The sequence below is a fragment of the Dermacentor albipictus genome, chromosome 3, assembly GCF_038994185.2.
Source record: "Dermacentor albipictus isolate Rhodes 1998 colony chromosome 3, USDA_Dalb.pri_finalv2, whole genome shotgun sequence".
NCBI lineage: Eukaryota > Metazoa > Arthropoda > Arachnida > Ixodida > Ixodidae > Dermacentor > Dermacentor albipictus.
Window position 1 is genome coordinate 130,715,432 of NC_091823.1, and position 25,204 is coordinate 130,740,635.

General features: G+C 45.4%; 1 protein-coding gene across 1 annotated transcript in view; it reads left to right on the top strand.

Annotated features, from left to right (window-relative positions):
* Nucleotides 1–22,617, top strand: part of LOC135921136 (soluble guanylate cyclase 88E-like) — a 131,386-nt gene extending 108,769 nt beyond the window's left edge. Inside the window, exons 12-14 of the mRNA XM_065455458.2 lie at nucleotides 16,556–16,665; nucleotides 17,415–17,504; nucleotides 20,733–22,617. Of these exons, the coding sequence (XP_065311530.2) occupies nucleotides 16,556–16,665; nucleotides 17,415–17,504; nucleotides 20,733–21,464 (932 nt within the window). The 3' untranslated portion in view covers nucleotides 21,465–22,617. The remainder of the gene's footprint in view (nucleotides 1–16,555; nucleotides 16,666–17,414; nucleotides 17,505–20,732) is intronic.
* Nucleotides 22,618–25,204: the final 2,587 nt, after the last annotated feature.

Consider the following 25,204-nt stretch of genomic DNA (forward strand, 5'->3'; position numbering starts at 1 on the left):
ACCAGCTAGGCCCGCAGAAAGTTTGTCCAAGACGTATTCATATATTCAAGTTTTAGACGGCTGAGACACACGGTAGGGTTTCGCGACTTCTTAGAAATTCTGGAAGTTTAAAGACATTTTATTGACTATTAATGGCTCCCAACGTCCGGCCGTGTGCCGGGAAGTGTCAATATGAGGTGGCGTTGGTGATGGCACAGCAGCCGCAGGAATACTCGAAGAAGTTGACATCGTAGAATGAGGCACAGGGGTGACGCGAGCTTCTTCAATTGTAGCATAAGTTGAAGTGGAAAGTGGCACCCCTGGACATCTCAGCATTTCTGCCTGGGCATTTTCAAGCGTGCTCCAACAGGACGGGCTCACACTCAACAAAACTGGCAGGTTACACCGAATGTAGCTGACGTAGAGCGCCTGGTGCAGCCGGAGTAGCGAATGCTCAGATGGGCACCACTTCATACTGGTCAGAAAGCGAAAAACATGACCAAGGGTGCTGTGCAGGATGCTCCGAGTTTCTCGTTCACACGAGTTTTACCCGAGTCGGCTCCATGCCCGTCCGTGAACGGAGATAGCATGGAACGCGCAAGAACAGCAGGCGAAAAAATGTTGTAATGTCGAGAAAAAAACGCGCATCGCAACATGAGCGCACCCTGCGTGGCACACCGCTTCCACGTTTCCAGAACAGAAGGCTGCGCGACGAAACACGCCAGCGCTGCGTATTGGTATCTAAGTATTAGCACAATTCACCAATACGTGATTGTCCGGCTCTCGATCTGCACACTTGTCGTGAGCAGCCTTTCTCGGGCGCCCTGAAGGGTGTGCGCCCTCTTTCTGGCATTATCGTTCTATCCTCCATCGAATGCGAACAGGGCAAATGCAGCTCATTCTCTCACCTACACTTTCCCTTAAGCGAATACGTTAAAATACAACAAATAAAATAACAAAGATTTAAAATATGCATTTTTTGTTTTTAGTGCTACAAATTTCTGATGAGAATGGAAAATTGAGCGGGTTATTAAATTTTGCACTTTTTGCCGTGAGTGGCGACAGTGAGGCGAAAGCTTAAGCGGATACATTCCAGAGGGTCGCACGCACGAGGGAGTTCATACTGTGAGCCTTCGCCAGGGGATACTGCAGTGATATTCTCGTTAAAGTCATTCATGACAATGATCTGACCATTCCCTGTCTATAACGGCAATGGCAACGCAGCGCCATGGCATGGCTGTTCAAAACAGGTGAGGCTATTAAGGCCGCCGCTTTACCAACTCAAACCGACACTATAGCCATGGAGATGGGAGCAACGGCTGTCGTTGCAGAATGGCGGCACGGTGTACTAGTCATGGAGCAAGGAAAAAGAAGGCAACATCGTGCAACGCGATTGAAGGCAAATCTATTGGCCAAACGTGTGATCACTCGTCAGAATGCGTGGTTTGTTTTAGTGTTCTCACTCTGCAGGCAGAGCAACGGCAGGGCAGCTGGACAAGCATGCATCGAAGAAAAACTACTGGCATACCTATAGGGCTTCTATTGGCAACCAAACTTCTCAGCAAATCTCGATCCTTTGTCCGTGATGTTGACGCAAGAGGTCAGATGTTGAGCCACCACTCAGCAAATGTGTGGGCTTTACGGAGCATTCGCTTGCCAAGGCTGGCTGCGTGACATAATGCTCTCTCTTAACTTTTTCCTCCCTCCATGATTCTAGGGTCCATAGTGATGCAGCACAGTCAAAAAGTATCAGTTTATCTGTGTGCGCGAAGCCTTGGCGATGTGGCGATGCATTGTGAAGAAGACCATGGCGCCCAGCGACACAATTAATCGCTTATTATCACCTGCCCAGTGAAGGTGCCTCTATGCGCATGTACAAAGCATTTTAGTGTGTTGTGCACTCCAAGCTGCTTGTCTATTACCCCTGGTGGAGCTCATAGCGGTCGTAGATGGATATCGTTGCGGCACCGCAGCAATCGGATTTTGGCAGCTGAGGGCATGAGGTTATGAAATGAGACTTCGGGCGGAAGAAGGTGTTGCAACTGCTACGTATGCGGTGCTTGTGATGAAAAAATGCTATCGCACTGAGTCTAGAAAAGTGAGCGATTCTCGACGCTGACCGTGTTCGTGGCATTGCGGCTCCGATACATCACCGAAGACAGAGCAGCCGTCTCAAACGACAGCTGCGACACGTTGTCGTTGGAGAACACCACGCGCTCCTCAACATTGTCGTCCAACACAGCACGTCGACGCTTTGCAAGCAGCTACAATGAAGTGCCGATAACTATTTGCTTTGCGTTATGTTGCCACAATGCAATCAATGACATTTTGTTGTGGAGCTGTCAAAGCCGGGAGAAGATGTAGCATAAGCCAGCGACAGTCGACGCTTAGTTTTGGTATTGGTGCTAAGTATATCACCGATGACAGTGCGTTGTGCATGTTTTATTTCGGCAGTCAAGATCTCAGTTCAGCACCGTGTCACTGTTGCTGAAAACTAAGTTGGGCTTGGACTAACTGTGGTGATTGAGCGCACAAGAGTAACATGCCTCACTCAGGGCATGACCTATGGTTTTGATTGACAGGCGAGTTCGTGTCGAAGTCGCACATCGCGAACCCTCCCCATTCAAGTTGAACTCGAGGGCACGATGGCGGCAGCAGCAGCCTGCGTCATCGCATCCAGCTGCAGCAAGCGTCAATATAGCTACCTGGACCCGTTCACCTGCATGAGTGTCATAGAATTTCAGCGTCATTATCGCCTTTCCGAAATGGCAGTGCGCTAGCTGTGTGACGAGTTAGGTGAAGACCTTCGTATGCGGAGGCAGCATGGCCTGCAAATTGCGCTTTCCGAAGACAGATTCGTGTGAGTGGGCTACTGAGGAAGAGTTAGTGCAATCACTACGGCTCGCTCGGGCTTTAAGCACTTTGCGTCCACCGCGCTCGAGTGCGACGCAAGGTCCGGCGGCGTCATCAGATTACTGGGGCACCTTCGAGGACCAGGTGTTCAAACCAGGCTAAACAATCTGGGAATGCGGAGGCGAAATGGTGACATTATATAGGAAGACCCAGAATGAATGCCGGGCTGCCTTCGGGTGCAACAGGTGCTCAAAGCACTTGTCGTAGTTACACGGTGCCGCTGCACTGCACGTGCAGAGAGGCCAACAAAGCTACGTCACCAGTGCGGACCACCTGGGGTGTCTGAATGTTTTCGTCTCCAGGCGGCAAGTGATTTGGCTCATGAACAGCCTGAGCAAAAGCGTAGACGTGTACCTGTCGAAGGAGATTACCGGCGACTTGCTTGCTCTGTCGGAGCAGGCCATCACCAACGACAGCAACTACGCCGGTGTGAGGAACTACACCAGTTTGTGAGGGATGAGCTACTGATGCGACTTCCACTTAGTGACCCCGGGAAGGTAGGGCAAATTCAGTAGTGCCTTCTTCCCGGCAAGCGAAAGTACAATCGAGGCCGCCACGTGACGGGCGACAACGTTCCGTTGAGCCGCCAAAATTACGGCGGTGTTGTAGATCGTGGACCATGGGCTTCACAGGGGAACTGCGGCTTTATAAGGTCGACCGACGAAACGCGGCGACGATAGGCCCAATTATAGTAGCTTATGTTCAACCGTGGACCATGATTCAATGGGACGAATGTTACAAACCATCACTCGGCTCTTAGAAACCATCACTCTGCGCTAACCAGTATGAAGGCGCATCACAAAGTAAACGAAAAAATGGCTGTCGCTTAGCTAAGGTTAAGCCCAGGATGCGAAGCACACTAGCCTTTATTTTAGCTGTTGAACCACTGTTTAGCCTGGTGAACTGCTGTTGCTTGGCTATATTTGGTTCGGCTAGACGAAGAAACAACTCATCGTTACTCTGCTGATTCCTTTATTTTCAAACCAACAAATACGCTCTACCACTACCAATACCGCTATACCGCTGGTATAGCGGTATTGGTAACCTGGTATAGCGGGAGGAGCGGGAGTAGGGCCGCAGTACCATCTGTGCGACCGCAGGCGAGCGCATGAGCTGAGACCCGGCTATGTAGCTAGGCGGCCGCAAGCGAGCGCACGAGTTGAGCCTCCACTTTTGCAGCTGTTATGACGTCATATGGTAGCTACGCGGCCGCGCGCGGCGCAGCAAGGAAGAGCGTGGTTGTGCGGCTAGTATGCTTCGCATAAAAAGGGGTAGTTTTATGATCCTTTGCTCGTATGAGTCTTTTACGGCATTTCTGCGTGCTTACATGGTGAGCGCGCGGCAAACCACTTCTGCGCTAGCTGACGCTCACTTCGACTCGCAGCCATACTTTAGTGCGAGCAACGAGTAATCTGTTTAAAGCCCACTGCTAAAACCAGGCGCACAGCGATCTGTGCTCGGAAATGCGAGCGCAAGCACGTAGCGAGCCACTCCAATCACGTAGTGAGCTAATCGAATCCAGAGGAAAGAGGAGGGGGAACGTTCCCTCGAGGTATAACGCGAGACGTAATAAACCTCCAATTAGTCTAATACACATTCAGTGTACATCTTGTAAACTTTAAGGTGATTATGAACGACTATAAAGTGACTAATTATATTGTTCAAAATGCAATAATTTTCTCACTTGCTTGTGCCTGTAATGCACTCGGTGGAACGACAAATAGGTGAAAGAAGGCAACGACCGTGCACCGACGATATGATCACGAAAGCTTCAGTTTGGCGACAACCCACTAGGCAACGCCCAATCGATGATAGCCACCCTTAGTTAATGTAGGTAAACCATGGAAGCTGGAGGCGTGCCGAGGGACAAACTGTCTTGGTACCATTAGTTCTTTCATCTTGGGCAGTCGCCAGAGCTGGTGAAGATCCCTATAGTTTCGCCGAACTTGGCGTATCCTGCATATATAGCACCCCAAGTCCAATCTTTCGCCTTACATTGTCACAGGCTTCGACCATGAAACACCGCATTCAGTTTCAACAGTCAGGTATCTGTGGTGGGCCACATATGGAATGACATTGCCGTTGATAACAATCGAATATCGGCACATAAGCTTCAGTGGGAAAGCTATCGCAGTGCACTTAGCCTGTGGCCTGTTGCAGTCCTTGGCACTGCAGGTACTGAGCCGCTAAGGAAACAGCTCGCTGCAATATTGCGTGAATTTGCGGTCGTATGACTCTAGGTGGCCACATAAATATGTCGTCGGCGTAGGTACTGATGCGTTAATGTACCAAAACTAAGAAATACCGATGATGCTTCGGATACATCCTAAAGCAGTTTTCCATGGAAGAGCGCTCGAAAATGGACTTATATATGCAATGCATGTAAGATAAAAGGTTAAAAAATAGACATATGCGTGTGTGCTCTGACAAAATAGGTCAGCATGAAGCATGTTCTGCTTTATGTTCTTTCAGGGAGCTGTGTTAACGAGGGCAGTTTCCCACACGGCCGTCGGCCTTTCAACCAATATTGTTTGAAATAGTTTACATTGTTCCTGCACTCTAAAACATTTTAGTGAATTCAGGCGTGGAGTCCGCAGTTGCGGACTTGAAAAAACTAACCGAAAAAGTTTATGATTGTTAAGATGTTCTGCTTCTGTAAGTCTCTATTGAGGCTCAGGGCTCAATACATTTTTTTTAGAACTGAATTTTAAACAAACGAAATAATTCGTGCCCAATAGAGATAATTTAAAGGCGCTTACAGCAATACTCCAGCTTCTCGTTACACTCAGAACATTTTGAAGTCGTAATGTAAACGGCGTGCTTCGGTGCAGCAGCTAGCGAAATCAGAACGACAGCTGGCGCTCATTGTTCACCGACCTCGTGGTACATAGTGCTCTGATCTACAGGGTGCTTCATGCAATTATAAAAAATGTCTAAGGTAGCTAGCTACATTGTGAGCGAATTCGCTAAGCGCAGAGGCTGGGTGCTATTATGAAAGCTCATTTAATGCATCTATTTAGCTAAACGTGAAGGTCAGTTGTGCAAGGTATAATGCTTCTGTTTTGCGCTGTATGATGGAGTTGGAAATGTTCTAGAGCGTACTTAAAAAAGACATGTAATTCCATATGCTAAGCCACCTTTTAGGTTGTAGCTGTCGTTCTTGTTGAATTTGAATAAATCTCGAAATACATTATATACGAAATGCTGTCACACGTCTTCTTGTTCCTCAATTTTCGTTCGGTCAAGAGTGCTTTCGAAAGACACTGCAAGGAAAAATGGCTGATGTGTTTTCATGAGCTTTCGGCATGGAATTTCACATACGAAGACGAAGTACAACACTAAAGACTTTCGGTTTACACAAAACGTGACTGAGCAAACTGTCTTGGTGGCGCCTATTGCTGGGGCCGGTCGCTTCGTGATAAAGTCTGTTTCACATGCTGCGAATGGCGAACAAAAAAAAAATAGCGCAATCAGATGCCTCGCAATGTGGTTCATAGAGGGCCGATTCCACACGAGTGCGGCTTCAACAATGTGGCTGATGCGACGCCCAGGGTTACTTTCCGCCAGAATTTGTGTCATACGCCGCATAATAATTTGAACGTAATGAAAGAGCCTGTGCGTTGTGATAGTAGTGTCCTGTCTCTAATAGAACAAATAATGTGCGGGTTTTTGAATTCAACAACTCTTCGAAGTTTAAGACATGTTTTCTAGTGGGAAACAGGGGTTCCCGAAGTTCAGTGGGACGAGACATAGCGGATAAAAGCAGCTGTTCGCAGCTGGTCTTTGAGCGCTGTCTACTGCCTCGTATGCCTTCTATGTCCGCATGCTTCTGCCTGCATTACAGCAAATTACAAGAGCGCCTAACAACAAGCCCATGCAGTTATCCTCATTGCATACGTAGTATTTGGATTCAGCCTAGTTGTCGTGTCAGCGCAGAGAGACACTCGCGCTACCCGTGAGCAGTGCAAGCTTCCGAAGAAATGATTCAATTCAATTCAATTCAATTCAATTCAGTCTATTTTCTCTTAGACAGAGAAGGAGATAGGACTAAAATTTCGCCAGCTTGACAGTGACCCTGCTCCCTTTATCAACTTGGCAGTACAGTACACAGGCAGAGATTGTCATTTTTCCAAATAAACACTGATACAAGATAACAAAAACACTTTGCAAAAAGCAGAGCTATTCATTTGCAGCACAACACGGGTATTAGAAAAACAAATAATTAGTTATGGGGAAAAGAAAAAAGTGGTATAGCATTTAACTGTGTGTGATATCATCACGTAATCTTGCTCAGAAAAAACTGCTTAATAGCATCATTTGAACGCTAAAAAGGGCCAACAATTCTTCGTTTAATTTATTTATTAATACTGGAAGAGTATAAGAAAGAGACTGATCGGTATAATATGCCCTAGGTGTCGGCACTAACCAAATTGCATTATGTCTAGTCTGTGGGATATGCATGTTTGTCTCAACTTTTGTCAGATAACAAATATAATTTTCATTATTTCGTGAGCAGCATTTATGGATAATTAAAGTCTATAATTGTATAATGTGTAGATTAGCAGGATTTAATATTAATAAAACAAGTCATGTATAGGGGAGCGCTAAGGCGGACCAGCACTGCATCTTACAGCTCTTCTTTGAAGAAGGTGAAGCTTGGATAAATTTATGACGCCCGTACTGCCCCAAACGGTGCAACAATATTATAGCAAGAGAGAGAGAACTAATGAGTTATACAGCAACAGCCTAACCTTGACAGGAGGAATATCGCACAGGCAGAACATAACACCGAGAGCTGAAGACATTTTTGATGTAATAAAGTGAATACGGCCATTCCATATCAAATGCTTTGAAGATATAACACCAAGAATTTTCACAGAATCTACTACTTCAACAGTATCCGAGCCTAAAACACGTTCAACGACCTAGAAATTACATTTCCTTTTGGAAAGTACAATATTATCTTTGTCTTCTTAGAACTAATCTTCAAATAAGTTGCTTTTGCCATTGTTGTTAATGCATTAGGTGTTCTGACAGCTTTCTCTTCAATGTCACTTTCTGATCTCCCGGATATGAACACCAAAGTGTCGTCAGCATGGGATATCATCTTACCATCAGTTACAGATTGCACAATGTCAGTTATATAAATTAGAAATAAGAGCGGTCCCAAAATGCTTCCTTGGGCGACTGTCGCACTAATATATGGTATTGAAGACAATAAATTTTTAAAGACTAGATGTCGTGTTCTGTTCAACAAATAGGATTTTGTGAGGTCTTGAGCTTTTCCTCGGACGCCATAGTTTGCCACTATATTGCTCGTTATTTCGCATACGCGGTGCCTGCCCCTAGCGATATTCCTTCACCAAAGGTAATAGCAAGCACCAACCCGAAAACTCATTTCTGCCCTTGAAAGACACAAATGATATGTGTGTTTACTGAAGGCACAAAGGAACGTGTTGTGAACTTTAAACATTAGCGCTAGCCTGATTCATTCATCGCGGTACGTATGCCATAATTAGGAATTATGAATGATTCCTCTCTGAATATTTTAATAGGCGCAAAAGCAGACACCACATGTTTTAGGAGCTGCAGTCACTTGTGTACATGGCATCACACCATTCTAACAGACTTGCGCGACGTCTACTTTCTCAGCCTGTTCTCACGTTGTTACTATATAGTGTAAATCTGTATAATGAAGCTTAAATCGATATGCCGCAGTGTGTAGTGCGTTGGCGCCACTCCAGGGCAAACATTATATACGATGCTAGGAGGGCACTCGGTTGTCTAACAACAAAATGAAGCGCTAGTATTCTGCCTTCGTAGCAGCAAGCGTAAAGGAGGAATCTATCGGAACTACAGCCCAATCTCGTTGAGATGCGGGTGCTTCTGCTTGCTTCAGCGCACTATCTTTAAGTGGGGCTCAGGAGCTTAGACTAGCAAAAAACGTAGGCAACTGTAACGTATGTTATGATCCCTTCACTACAAAACAAAGCAAGCATCCCGATCTTTTAAACTGGCCGTATTACCTAGAATATACTAAAGTTAGAGCATGCTAATAGGAGTCATTGCAAACTAGATTAACCGAACAAAATAGATAAGTGTAAGGGAACCTACAGGCATAATCTAATCTGGGATTTCCGAAAAGATGGCATTAGCAAAACGTTTTGTTTTTATGAGCGTTCTTAAGTATAAGTGCACACTAAACACACTTTTCTACAGTGGTTTAGTGTCAGGCGTGTCAGGCGTGTGCCAGAGTCCATAGTTGTTACCTCGTGGTAACTACTAAGTTTCACGTTTGTTTCGCCTATAGCCCATGGACACGGCATTCGTTAAAATCATGCATGGTATTCATTACAGTGTCGGCCTGTGTTTTTTTGCGATAGATGACGGCCAACTCGGCCGAAGTGCGATTCCGCCTGCACATGTGTTTAGCATGCGTGTTCACCATTTCACTCCCATACGTTCGTAATGTCCCGATTATTGTACTTGCATTGATGTAAGCGTTTTTAATACACACACACAGACAGACACACACACGCACACACACACACACACACACACACATATATATATATATATATATATATATATATACATATATATATATATGATAGCGAACAGCCTCGGCAAAAGATATGGTGCAGATTTCATGAACTTGTTGGAACCGACATGACGCCAAGCTTCCGGGCAACGGTCATAGAAATTCTACAAAAGAGACTGCAATGTATACATTTGTTCGTATGTCCATACAATACAACACGGCCCCCAATGATATGTTTACTTATGCAGCAGACAGGTCACAACACTAGTATCAATCATGCAATGTATACATAGGACGGTGAATTCAAGAGTCAGCTCACTATGACCAAACCATGAGGATGACTTAGTGGGAGTCTGGCTAGGATACGCGTCCGAGCAAGCACGGTTGAGTGAAAGCTTGGGGATATTTCATACATATGCCTTAAATCACACCATGGAGTAAATCAGTAAGCAACTGCAGCTCATAACCTAGCACAAAGAAGATTCGGATGCATAAATGTTATGCTATCTTTGTATACCCTACAATTTGATTGATACTTCTAATATAGGGGCAGTAATGACAGGAAATGGCTATACGAGTTTTTGGACTAATTCATATAGTGGCAAACTTATAGAGAACGTTGCTTTTTTCTTGTTTGGAATGGCTTATGTCTCGAGATATGTTTACACACATCACCAGCTGTCGGCGTGCAAAAACCGCCCGCACGTAAAATGATACATTCATTCGCAGGAATGAATGCAACTAGCTGACTTCTCTGCACGATTCTGATTTGCTTTTGTTGAATATTTATTATACTGTTAATAAATAGAATTCCACATTGTCGCATGTGTTTTACATGTTGCAAATAGAGAGAAGCAAGGAAAGGGAGGACAAATTGGAGGGCGCTTAAGCTTCGCCTACAAGAGTGGAACGCGACAGCGTTCCCGTTGACCCGCGAAGGGGTGTAAGACAATGGGCTACGGCGCAGCGACTACGCGCCCCGCATCGGACGCTGTGAGCGTCGAGCAACGCAGCGTTCGGTGCGGCAACGAAATGTGCGCCTCAGCAAGCGACGCACGCCTGAGCCTTAGAGACAGCTCGTTTCTGAGGCAACACCGCATTCACTAGAGGCGCTTTTGTACCGATTTGAAGCATCGAACTCGTGGCTCAGTGGCAGCGTCTCTGTCTCACATTCCGGAGACCCTGGTTCGATTCCCACCCAGCCCATCTTGCAAGTTGTTTTTTATTCATGGAGTACCTGCTGGGATTTCTCGCTCACGGCCAACGCCACCGACGCCGACACCAACGCCGACGACACCCGCTTTTCTGCGACACGACATCCTTAACGCTTTCGCGTTAATATTTACGGCAAGGTAGTTTCTCAGACTACTCCTGTAATATGTTATAACCAGCATGAACAAAAGGCAAATGCATTGGAGTAAGGGCCATTTCCAATTAACCTTTACAGTGAGGGTTGATACAGGTGCAGCGATGACACAAATTTGGCAACATGGTGAAGGTTTATTGGTGGCTGTTGAGGAAAAAAAATCAAACTTAAAATACGAGATGCGAAATACGAAGTGATGCTTATGGTGTATTACCGCTTCAAAAACAAATTGACGATGCTGTTTGTTACTGGTTGAAGCATTAAATATGCTACTGCACAACATTCGTTATCATATAGAGTTTGCACGTTTGCTTTGCCAGCTTAATAAGCAATCGCGTCCGCAGCGGAAGTAACAGAACTGTGGAATGAGACGCTTAATTCACCGGAAGAAATACGCGTGAAAGCTAACACGAATACACTGCAGCGCAATGGTTACGCATATCGAGCGACGTCGAAACGCCGGATACTATGCTGTCATGTCATATCGCCTCGACACAGCATTTGAGCGTAGTTGCCTATACTTTAAAAGGCTGCGTCCGTAAAACAACACCGTGCTGCAACATTAGCGTTTTCGTGTACAGCGAGTTTGCGCGCACACACCAGAAAATTGGGACAAGATCCGAAGGCCATGTTTTCTTGTGAGTGACATCTTGTAATATTACCAAGCAGCAGTGCGTGAAAATCACCGAAAGGGAAGCAAAAGTACGTACTATCAGCACTCGAAGCCAACGCACAAAAAAAAGAATAAAAATTGGAGCACGCTTAAGCTTCGCCTTCTAGAGTGAAACGCGACAGCGTTCCCGTCGACCCGCCAAGGGGTGTAAGATAATGGGTTTCGGCGCAGCGATCACTTACGAGTCGCCCCGCATCGGACACGGTGAGCGTCGAGCAACGCAGCGTTCGGCGTGGCAAGGAAACGTGCGCCTGAGCGAGCGGAACGAACCAAAGAACTCGGTGTCTCGGAGGGGGAAGCGATGCACGCCAGCCAAACGTCGTGATCGGCACGGGCAGAGAGATAGACAGATAGTGATCTAAAGAAAGGAAGGACGCTTGAGTCTGCAACCCGTGAGGGAGCAAGGCGAAACGTCGTCAGGGGAGAGGGAGTCCGGGCCGCGACGCGCTTCGCACCGGTCCGTATAGCGGGCTCAGACTCGCACCAGCGGGCTTTCTATTCGACTTTACGTTGCGCCCTCTTAGCAGGGGATTCAAACGTATGTTTTGGTATGTTGTATGGGTGATTTCAATGCATATTTACATTGTTCGCTGCACTTACTTTGCTGAGCACTTGTAGCCTCAGTCTTATGGGCTATGAGAGCCATTGTACGTTTTCTTTCCTTACGGGGGTACGAGCCATTGAGAAGTTCACGTGCTTTTTTAGTACTGCACTAGACGCAGGCTACAAGCACTTTGATGAGTGCTTGTAGGAGGGAATGTTTCGCTTCCTTAGGAGGGAATCAGTCATTGCAGCTGATGATAGTTCCGTACCATTCGACCGGATCGCCCTTTTTAATGCAAGAGCGTTAAGGACCTCGTGTCGCAGAAAAGCCGGTGTCGGTGGCGTTTACCGTGAGTGATGAATCCCGGAAGGCAATTCACAAATAAAAACAACTTCCAAGATGGGCTGGGTGGGAATCGAACCGGGGTCTCCGGAGTGTGGTACGGAGACGCTACCACTCAGCCATGACTTCGATGGTTCAAAGCGGGACAAAAGCGCCTCTGGTGATTGCGTTGTTGCCTTAGAGACGTGCCGTAAAAAGTTATACTGCAGTATATATCGGTTTTTATGAGCATGTAAATTACGGAAGTCGCAGTTAAAGGAGTAGCGAAGTACGTTTCTGCTGCATTTTTCTGCGCTTGGCGCACCTGCAGAGCCATCTTTCGGCAAACACAGAAGACCTCCTCCTCGCAATGTACGGCTCTGCCCCGACAGGTGACGCGCCACTCGCCCGCTTCTCCCCTTCGTCTCGTCAAGTGCATGCCGAGCGAATGAGTGGGTGGTGGGAACGGCGTGCGATAACGCTATCGCGTTCTACTCTTGAAGGCGAAGCTTAAGCTTGTCCAATTTTTCTTCACGGCCATCGGGAGTATGGGCCACTTAGTCAAGCCACTTTTATGGCTTTCGCCATAAACATTCGCTTGATTAGGAATGTAGGGCTTGAAGGAACAAATAGACAACACAGAACCAAATTTGACGTAGGAGATCTACGTACGTGCCATATGCGCAGTACACGGCTCCCCTCAATTAGTTGCAATGTTTAGGGCTTGTTGAGCGACAGATGCCTTTTCCCAAAACGAACCCCAAATAGCTCTCGCAGCTCTCGACGCAATATCGGCAAAAAATCGCAGTGATGGCTACGATCGGTGGGACGTGTCACCAACCGGTTGGTCGCCGTCGCTAGTGCTGGGGGGGTGGTGTGTGGCTTGACACCTCATACTTCAATTTTTGTCGCATGCAGAGCTTTGGCACGATGACAATAGCGTCGTATGGAATAGGCTTTGTGCAGAGGCTATCGGTTTTGTTCTTCAGGAACACTACCAGGGTCGCATAAAAAGAAAAGAAAGGAGAGAGTGCAGAGACGTTAAGCAGAAAAGCATCCAGGGGCGCTATAACATAAAACTATTCCAAACTTTTCTATTCCAATTCTGCTATCAGCCCTCCTCGATTGGTCAAAAACGTTTTTTGACCACCCCCACTTTACCTGTCTGTCACGCGATGTCACGAAAACCATGATAGCCCCCCAACTGATATGATGTGTACACACTGATTATGCATGATTTAACAGAAAAAAGAAAAACAGTTATTTCTGATTCGACCCCTCTTCGCCATTAGCTCTCGGCTATTGGTAAAAGGTTTTCAGGCTGCACCCACTTCACCTGCCTGTCACGCGACGTCACAAAACCACACAAACTAACCCCGTCATAGTGACGTGTATGCGATACAACTACATTAATATGACGAACAAAACTGAATTTTCTTTGGAATAGCCGCAGGCTGCCCCGTTCCGAAAGGAATAAAAGATGGCTGCCGCCGATCGCTGAGACGCTGGCTACTCGCACCCGCCGGAGAGCATGAGTGCATTTGCGTATAATAAAACTTCTTGCGTGGCAGTGTAGCGTTTTCGAGCACTTTCGGCACGTTTACCACCTCATTCTGCCAACTCTTCTTTGCTGAGGGTCAGTTTTAGCATCATTCCTAAGCTTCCGTTGCATGCCGTCGCGATTTTCGACCAGCCACCACAAGCTAAGTAAGGGAAAGCCGACCAATCGCAGATCCCGGCACCACCCTCTTCATCCGGTTATCGATTTTCAGTGCGCTGGCTCTGCCCCAGCGGATCCCTCTCCACTTGAGCGTTCTCCTCGCCTCTTGTCAGCCAATTAGATACTACAAGCCGCTCAGTGTAGGCAATGTTATTCGTTTTTCAAGCAAACAGAAGTGACCTCCTATACACGAGGAGAGTGTTTGATTGGTCTGTACAGACAACCCTGTGGGTGATCGCCCGGTGCTTGCGTCGGTGGTTACGCAAATTTAACGTCAGGAGATTGGAATAGAAACATATTGGAATAGTTTTACGTTATAGGGCCCCAGCTGCCTACCTCGCGGCATCGATTATGAATAGTTCAGATTGAGCGCACCAGGTGTTTGTCGTGCACAGAGAACACTACCTAAAAAAGGTCTTTATGCCTATGACTGTAATAATGACATGTAATGTCGAAGAGTCCTAAACTACAATGATCACCATATACTCAACCATGGAGGCGATGCTATGTGTTCCTGGTGCTTAGGTGCAGCAGCGCTGGGGCCCTATAACGTAAAAGTATTCCAATATGTTTCTATTCCAATTTCCTGACGTCAAATTTGCGTAACCACCGACGCAAGCACAGGGCGGTCACCCATAGGGTTGTCTGAACAGACCAATCAAACGCTCTCCTCGTTCATAGGGGGTCCCTTTTGTTTGCTTGAAAAACGAATAACATTGCCTACACTGAGCGGCTTGTTGTATCTAATTGGCTGACAAGAGGCGAGGAGAACGCTCAAGTGGAGCGGGATTCACTAGGGCAGAGCCAGTGCACTGAAAACCGATAACCGGATGAAGAGGGTGGTGCCGGCGTCTGCGATTGGTCGGCTTTCCCTTACTTAGCTTGTGGTGGCTGGTCGAAAATCGCGGCGGCATGCAACGGAAGCTTAAGAATGACGCTAAAATTGACCCTCAGCAAAGAAGAGTTGGCAGAATGAGGTAGTAAACGTGTCGAAAGTGCTTAAAAACGTTACACGGTCACGCAAGAAGCTTTATTATACGCAAATACACCCATGCTCTCCAGCAGGTACGAGTAGCCAGCGTCTCAGCGATCGGCGGCAGCTATCTTTTATTCCTTTCGGAACGGGGCAGCCTGCGGCTATTCCGAAAAAAATTCAGTTTTGTTCGGCATATTAATGCATCTTTATCGCGTACACGTCACTTTGACGCGGTGAGTTCGTGCGGTTTTGTGACGTCGCGTGACAGGCAGGTGAAGTGGGTGCAGCCCGAAAACATTTTACCAATAGCCGAGGGCTAATGGCGAAAAGGGGTCGAATCAGAAATAACTGTTTTTCTTTTTTCTGTCAAATAATGCATAATCAGTGTGCACGCATCATATCAGATGGGGAGGTATTGCGGTTTTTGTAACGTCGCGTGACAGACAGGTGAAACAGGGGGTGGTCGAAAAATGTTTTTGACCAATCGCGGAGGGCTGATAGCAGAATTGGAATAGAAAAGTTTGGAATAGCTTTACGTTATAGCGCCCCTGGTTTCTCATTCGGTATCACTGCTTTATCCTGTTAACCAACGCTGCTCTGTTTAGACTTTTGCTAAACTGGCGTACACTGTTCTCTACAGTCAGGCCAGGGATGTCTACTGCAGCACTTCGAGGTTTCATTATATATTCACTGGCGATAGAGGCCGTCACCTGGAAAATGTTACTTTGTGGCACATCTAAAATCGGGACACAAATTTGTTGAATCTGACAAAGCACTTCATTGGTTCAGTTCCCTGGTCATACATGTGGACTGGAAAGCTAAGTTCGAATAGGTTACACAAAGACACATGAAACAGACGAGGACAAGCACTTGTCCTCATCTGTTGTATGTCTGCTTGTGTAATTTATTCGCGCCTATTCTTTCAGTCATCTTGGAGAGTGCAGCCTATGATTGGAAAATAAAGGAACCTTGTGGAAGAGCACCTTGCTTCATTCGCTTCATTTTTCTGCCCCATATTATAGCAAGATATCCTGACAATTTCTATTTGTAAAAAAAATCGTCCATACAGCAAGAAATAGCTGCACTGAGTGTTTCGGCAACTGAATCACTGAAGCATTAGATCTAAACCTACAGATATGGTTCCAAGGGGTATCAAGATTTTCCTCTCCACAATGTTCCAGGTGTTGATCAGCGACGTTAAAGAGCTTCAGTAAACCACTCGACTACTTATTCAATCAGTTCATCTGCTGATTTTATTGCCGCAAAAGTACATGGAAGTTTGCATTGTTTTTCTTGCATGGCTTCTGCTGAAACAAACACAATATTGCGTTCGTAACCCTATATTTTTTGTATAGTTTGCCTGGTGCCACTCTTGTACCTAAGTCGGCGTTTAAGTTTCACTTGAACTCCTGTTGAGTGTTACCACTGTTAGTTGCGAATGCACTGAACTTCCACTGAACCTTGTGAATGAAACTAGTAAGAGTTGTATGGTCATGACTAAACCTTTTGCAAACTTTTGCAGGTATCCATTCTGGTGCCGTGGTGGCCGGTGTTGTAGGCCTGAAAATGCCGCGGTACTGCCTGTTCGGCGATTCCGTCAATACAGCATCGCGAATGGAAAGCACTAGTGAGGTAATTTTTTTAACCACTTGGACTCCTTCTTTTGTCGAATCTAGTTGCAGACCATCTGCTGTTTGGCAGTCTCGTCGGCGGTTGCACTTCATCTGGCTTGCGTATCGGCTGAAGCGGGCTCATGTGTACTAGGGATATGTACCTGAACTTCACACAGAAAAACAGTTCCGGTAGATCACAGGAATGTCCCTTCAGACTACATTTAAGGAACCTATTGTTTCGTCATGTTCGGGCATAGCTAATAACTACTTCTTGTAATGGTAATTAAATGGGCTCTAATCAGCGAGGCAAGTGCAGTGTTTTCTTGCAGCATTAAAGGCTACTTCCTGTGATATGTGTTTGTATTCCGAAGTTTAAAACGAAACATATCTCCTGTTCCATAGATGTTGAAGACAACTTATATACTTTGCAGGAATACAGTCGCTTTCAGTGAGCACAAAACTGCAACTTGACCGCTCTCTCAGACTGCTACTCATAGGCTCGCTTTACATGAAGTAGAACGCTTTCTCATTCAAAAATGTGTGTAACGATTGGTGCAACAAAATTATTTCAGTACAATGGGACGTGCTTTATTTGTAATGAAATGAGTTTGAAATCTTCGCATGCAACTTTCTTTGCACTTTCATGGTGACATTTGACTATGAATATGCACGTTAACCATCATGCTGGGGAGATTTACTACATATACGTAAGAAATGTAAAATGCATACTTGAACTTGAATGGCACGTAATAAGTTTTATCTACACAGGCCTTACGGGTGCACATCAGTCAGAGGACGAAGGAACTGCTAGATGAATCAAAGTGGCTGATTCAGGAGCGTGGAACGGTAGACGTGAAGGTACGTGAAAGTGTCTTTCCAATATACCTATTAGCTTGCACAATTGATTATTTAGGTGAAAAGACTTCGTTAAGCGCCAACACATTTTTCACACAAGCATTTAAGACAGTAAAAGAACAGCGAAACATATCATTCTTCAATAAATGTGAAATCCACACGACCAGAAAACCACAACGCGACATTGCAAACTTGTATATTATGTCCTCTCGCCATGGTCTATTCGTAATGACACTGGTCAATACGTCAACAACGCGCTAACAATGATTGTTAAACGTTCCATCATAGATTTCCATATATTCCTAACATAAACCAAGAGAGAACATTGCACATCTTCCCTAAATAGCACGCTTCATGATTTTTTACACTATGATGACTGTCGTAAACTGAATATCTGGGTATAGTTGTAATGTTCTTGACATTTGTTTTATTGTAGTTGCTGTAGTGTAGATTAGTAGCTCGTAAATACCGTCCTGCTTGTTAAATAAAGCATATGTACTGTAATAAAATTCATTTTGGAGCTGTATTTTTAGCCTTTCTTTGTTTTAATAGAGACTGAATCGAGACTGTGTCATTTGTTGTGCCTATGTGCATTGTTTGCTTGGCATGGTGCTGCCTGCATGCTGCGTGTTGATGAAGGATATTGTCACGTGGTGGTGACGTTGAAGAACACAGTTGCAATACTGTGAACGGAAAAACTAACTTTTATTGGGTGAACCTGTGCCCACAAAACAGGCTACACTTATAGCCCGGCGATAGCGGCGAACACGGTCGCTGATTGTCGAAAATCTGATCAGCGGGTCGGCATTTATAGATCAGTCGTCGAATGTTCGAGAGTAATCGCTGGGACCCGCATGCCTTCCACAAAGTTCTACGCCATTCGCGTCACGGATACATGCAATCAGATTACACAATTCGGCGACAACAGACAGCGGATGGAACCATCGATAACATTCTAGAAAATTGCGACACATGCAAGCGCGTCATGCGCTGTGCGATAACATTTGTTAGGCGGTGAAACGTGTCGCCCGATAAAGACAAGTACACGTGTCAACGTTCTTGTTACACGTACACGTGCATGTTACACGTACATGTGCACATGTACACGTGCTTGTTAAATAAAGCATATGTACTGTAATAAAATTCGTTGTGGTACTGTATTTTTAACTTTTATTTGTTGTAATAGAGACTGAATCGAGACTGTGTCACTTGCTGTGCCTATGTGCGTTGTTTGCTTGGCATGGTACTGTCTGCTTGCTGCGTGTTGATGAAGGATATAGAGCTAGTGAGCTTTCTTTGAAACAGCATTAAAGAAATGTTCATCACGAGAGCTTATATAACGTGCGTAGATATGTTGGCCAAATAATCGCAAACTCGAAATTGAATGCATGTGGACATATGAAGCGGTACAATGACTTTTGCACTTATTTTTAGACTACTTAAAGTAGCCACGTGATATCCTCTAACTTTAGTGGGTCCAGCATACAAGTATGATTTTGACATCAGTCAATAGACTTTTCCATGGAACAGCTTTGTTGAAATTTGATGGGACTCGAGAACAGGGAAAAATCAACATCAAATGCAACTTTCAGATTAGGGTGTACTGCATCCCTCCGCATATGGTCTTATGATCGCAGCACATCTCAAATATTCAGAAGTGGCGAAGTGGCTACGGCGTTCAGCTGTTCAGCAAAATGACTATGAAACACAGGGTTCATTCCTAGTTAGGGTGGTCCTATTCCTGTTGGGACAGGATCTAGAATGTTTGTCTACTTTACGGGCATGCTAAGGAGTCACATCATGGATATAAATATTTCAGGGCAATTTACCATGCTGACAGGCACAGCCGAAGTATTTTGCTGCAGTGTTTAATGTCATCATATTATGTGCAGGTCATTTTCATTGCAAATAAGAGAAGCTCCTACCCTATAGGCACATTTTACTCCTATAAATTATCATGGTACAAAATGTCCGCTGAATAATGTAGCTTCTGAAAGGGAAATCACACAATATCTAAATTACTTATGCCCTAGCTGCGAATCCCTTGCATATTTAACGCTGTATGGTAACAAAATTACCGGCTATTACAACACGCCGTGATGCGAAAGTTGAGCGCAGCTCTACACGTGTTTACATTGAGCAATATAGTGAGGCAAAGAATTTGAGCGTGACATGTATGTAAGTACAGTTAGAGACAATTCTTTATTTTCGGCTACGGCACTTAGGTTGTGCTTCGCCTGCACGTGCCTCTTGATTCTGACTCGAGACGAAGCACTTCCGCTGCTTCCGTCGCTCATTGTGCAGAAAGAACTGGTTAATATTATTTTCTACTCTAATTACATTGCCACGTGGTAGTGAACAAGGACAAATTGTTCGATTTGTGACTTACAAGTTTACCTCTCCATTGGGCGTACTTGTGCCCAGCAAAACAATAACACTCCAGCACCACGACAGGGGCCAGCAGAGTCGGCGGTTGTCCAAGATCTAACCTGGGGGTGAAGCGCGTCGGCTTTTATACATGACTCGGTGAAAGTTCCAGCGTGATCGCGTGGCCTCCAGAAAGTAGTGCAGAATCCGCCTAGCGCATACGTTAAAATTGCAAATACTAAGACGCCACCTCGTAGTCTCATGCGGCGCTCTGCATTCCTGCTCACCCTTTCACCATGATTTCCACCTACTCTTTCTGCACCATGCTTTTCGCTGTAGTCTCCTGTTCCTCCACTTTCCTCCTCGCATTCTATTCTTTCATCTCCCGCTGCGCACTGCCTTGGTTTTCACCTTTCTTTGTGCTCATTCGTTCGGTTGCGTTGAGGAACGACGCTGAGGCATGCCGACGCTCAACGCAGGAACCGGTGCCTAAATGCTCCACTCCAACATGAATACTGTAACCTGCATGCAGTAGACATCTTTATTACTTTAAACATATTGACTAATAAGCTATTGGTGATTATCGAAACACAATTGTTAAAGAATATAAGCCTCGTATCGAAGTAAGCGGTCTGCAACACATCTAGGCTGATAAATGCGTGATTCACTGGGGCGGGGCGCCGTTTATTTGAGCTGAAGATTTCAGTTTATGCGGATATGTGTATAACATGCCCACGAAATTGTTATATTCTGTTTTGTCTTGCCTTTTTATGTTATTGTTTTATTTAGCAGTCCTACAAAAGTTTGACAAGCCGACTCGCTCTAATAGCTTTCTATATTGTTTTTCTTTGCTGTCCTTAATAGGGCAAAGGCTCGATGAAAACGTATTGGCTCCAGGGAAAGAAAGGCCAGGCCAACGTCAACCGGCGATACCCGGATGCTCCGACTGTCCTTTCGACGAAGCAGGAGTCAAAGCGCCGCAAGTCCTCGGTTGGGGCCCGCTCCGTGTATTCGCCCGTGACCTACGAGGAGATAGCGAAGCACTCGCCATCCAATACGCCTCCACCCCACGGAGGAGGGAGTATGACGTTGACGAAGCCTACGGCTGGCGTGAGTCCCACCACACAAACCGGAGGGAATGCACCGGGCACTGCAGTCGTCAAGGACATCACGGGGACCATGGAGATGTCGAATGGCTCTTCACCCAAGCGTCGGACTATAAGCGTTGCTCCCACCACCACGCCGGTGAACGCTTCGCCCCGGGAAACCAACGGTCGGCCCACTCCTCGCAAAACTGCGTGGACCGAGCTTGAGCTGAAGGTTCCTACACAGCCCCTGTCTCCAGCATCGGTAGTCACCGTGCCGCCTCCGGCCATGCTGACCACCGTCGGGCTGCAGCCGCCATGCCAGCATTGCACACACTGTCACAACAATTACAATCAGCAGCAACGAAGGCTGGCTGATGCTTCGTCGGCCGATTCTAGGGGCGACAAGGTGGGCTGTTGGGCATCGTCACCGCCTCATCGGGCTGGCGTCGGCGGTCATCTTGCTTCGAACGCGAGTGCCAGTGGTGGTGCGGGTTGTTCCATCTTGTGAGAAAAAACGCTTGGAGTGCCAAGGAAAACCAACTGGATTGGTAGTACTGCAGAAGTTCACAAAAAGAGAACTTACGGACACTTGAACCGACTTGTTCAGTTTATTGAATGGCGAAATGACGTTTGTCCGGACGATAATAGGACGTGTTTTCGGCAGTACGGACCTGAACATCAGTCCTTGCATGTTATGAGACAGTGTAATTGCAGCCAGATGACCGCAACATAGTTGTCCCCCATGGAAAGCAAGATTGTTTCTCCACTTGAAGCGAGATCATTGAATCAGTGGGTAAGGGGTATGGCAGATGGGTACTAGCGGTCTGCAGAAAGCAGGCGAGATTTTTCTGTGACTCACTTAGACCAGAATCTCCGGTCACATGAACGTATCAGGTAAGATATAGCTTGATAGAAGTAATGCAACCACTCTGTATAAGTGAAAAAAGAAATATTCCAATGTGCATTTTGAGGCGGTGCTTTTCGGCGACCTGGCGTCTATAGCTTCACAAAGGCTTTCCTGAACAGTAAACGACGTACGACGAAAGTCTAAGAAAACGCAACTACAACAACAATACCAACAACAAAAATGATGCAAATTGTTGCGCCTGTTCTAATTTTCGTTTGGCAGAATTCAGTGACGGTTGGATGGTGCTTAATTGTTACCCAGTCGAAATAGAACAATTAGATCGCGTATAATCTAGTATAGCGATCCTAGAGTGAAACTGTCCATAGACAGGTTCTGCCTAACGAAGCCATGATTGTTGCGTGCACATTTACTTTGGGCTCTATAACATGAAAGTGTTCCAATCTGTTTTATTCCAATCTTTTGACGTCATGCTTACGTAACTACCGACACAATCACGTTGCGGTGACTCAAAGCCTTGATTGTAAAGCCCAATAAAATACTCTCCTCGTTTGTAGGAACTCACATTTGCTTCCTTTTAAAGTAAATAGTATTGTCTACCGTGCAAGGGTTTTCTGACAAGAGGTGGGGAGCACTTAGAAATTGAAAGAACTTCAGTGGGGGCGGGCTAGTACAGTGGAAGTAAATAGACGTTAGGATGGATAGTTGGGCGTGTTGGTTAAGCATGATCTGAAGTGAAGGCGCTAAAATGACGGAGGACAAAGAAGTGTGTGTGTGTGTGTGTGTTTCTTCTTTGTCCTCCGTCATTTTAGCGCCTTCACTTCAGATCATAAATTATCAGGTCAGGAAGCTCCTAATCGGTGCTTCCTGATCCTGTGTCGGCGTGATCGGTGGGCACCCATGTTCATTCATATTGAAACGGGGCAGTCTCTGTCTATTTAAAAAAAATCATTTTTCTTCGCCACAATAATTCAGCTTTATGCATGGACGTCACATTGTCATGGTGTTCTTTCGTGGATATGTGGCATAATGTGACAGACAGGCAAAGTGGGGGCAGCCTGAAAGCTTTTGACTAATAGCGGAGAGCTGAGGGTGATAAAGGCGTACTTTCACTTATATTTATTTTTCTTTTTGGTTAATTGTAATATGCATAATATTTATGTATACGTCATATCAGGTGGGGAGCTTTCTTTGTGTTCATTACATTGCTTGACGGACAAGCGAATTCGAGGTGGCCGACAGAATGTCTGAACAATCGTGGCGGGCTCATTTCTGAATTTTTATAGGAATAGTTTGGAGTAGCTTTACGTTATATCGCCCCTTCATTCGTCCCCCCTTTTTCTCGCCATGACAAGACTATGGTAGACGAGAAAGCAGTTTGTTCTTGCGCTACGTATACGTTATGTTTGTGTCTGCGAACTAGGTGTGCACGGAATGAGGAGTAAGTTAGCCCGAATACATGCGCACAAACACATTGCTTTAGTGGATGGTTTAGGTTGGCATTACCAAAAAAAAACATTTATATCTGAACAAAACTTTACTTAACAGAAGGTATTCTGTACATGTGTCATGTTTCGCTACTCGTAATGTTGAGTAGGAGCCCTTTACTGACACGCCCATAAAGTGCCCACTGAGCGTTGTCCCGTACCTACTGTCGGCTGCTTTATTAATGAATGGCTGCGTAACAAATTCTGGTAATTTTTAGCCAAAAAGAAATTCGAAATTCTCCCTGCTGAATATGAGTACAATTACAACTTAAATGATACTTCTTTACTGTTTTACTCGGTAACATTGAAGCGTTTTGGTAACTGAGCTGAAAGCACCCGGTTGCTTGTAGTTGCTGGTAGAACGTTTGTATGATACGAAGGATACTTGTTTGCAATGCCAAACATGGCCGGTCGAGGCAAATGACTCCTTCAAGATATGTTGTCTGATGTGCTAGCCATTCTACAGTTTTCTTCAGGAAAGGAGTCGTTTCTTAGGGGACAGCAATTATTAGAAATTTCATGATGTACATTGCGCGTGACCAGCTACATGTAAGTTGTGCCTCTTCCCCTATTATTGCTTTGTTGTGCTTGTAGATTACAGCTTTTTACTTGGGATTCGACACGCAAAGGCACTAAACGTGTTTGAATAAGCACGAAGCGTGTTGCTAGATGATTGCGCCCTGACAGGGTAGTCGGTATGACAGCCCCATCACTATGAAACACGCGTGACCGTCAGGCAAGTGTGCTTCGAATATTATGAGCCAGTGTGATATGGTGATACAAGGAAGGCCTTATCAGGTTATAAGAGAAGATATTTTATTTTTAATGAAACTGGAAGAGCTTCCATTGGCGGGAACATGTCCCGAATGGGACGGTTCCTCGTGCAATCATTTTGGTGCCGGCAGGCGAATGCAAAGGTCTGTGATGCAATAGAGCACGACGATAAACGTAGAACCCCTTGCGACACGCCTGCCTTAAACTGCCGAACGAGGCAAACAGGAATTACGCAAGACGACATTAAATTTGCTGCTATTCTTTGAGGCATTTTGATGTGAGTGGCACTAAAGGAATTTTCGTGAGGCTGCTCGATAGAACAACCATCAGAAGAGTGTGACGAGATGTATTTTCTGACGTGTTTACTCTCGGGATAGAAAGAAATCTGCATTGTTGTTTACAACACAGAGGATACTAATGTTATTAGGCTGAAGGCCTTTGCATGTGCGCGTCCAAATAGAATTTATTGGCGTTGTGTTAGAATTATAGTTTCTAAATATTTCTGTGTCACTCTTCGCTGGCACGTGGCAGCCGCACGTGAGCGACTGAAACGTAGGCAAAGTATTTTATGGATTCTTAATGTCTGTGTAACGCATAATCACCACCAACAATAGCATTTAGGATTTATTGTTTGTTCTTGGTTTGACAAATGGACTTAACGTGGAAGTTTCCGCCTTTTCTTGCAGCACGGCCATCTGTAAAAACCTTGATATGTTTGTTCTCTTTTTTACGTTATACAATATGAACTGAATTCAGAAATTTCGAGGTTACCCGATTGATCGTAAAGGTAATTTTAACAAACCAGCCCTACATATACTAGGTGATGTCGAGAAAAACATTTATCTGGTAGCGATTGCTACTGCTTTGTTTCTGTCGTAAAGTATGCGTCAGCAAAAATTATTCTTAATTGCCGCATAAGCCTTTTTCTTCAGCGTAAATGTCTCGAAGTTTCTTACATATTTGCGATTGTTTACCAATCAGATGGAAAGAAATGTAATGTTCACCCTTTTGTATCTAAATAATAGAATATGTAACTTGACTTTGTTTTATTTCGCTCATTTTCATTGTGTTCAATGAAGAACTAGCAATTCAGCAGTCATTAAAAATGGGAATTTGCGAAAG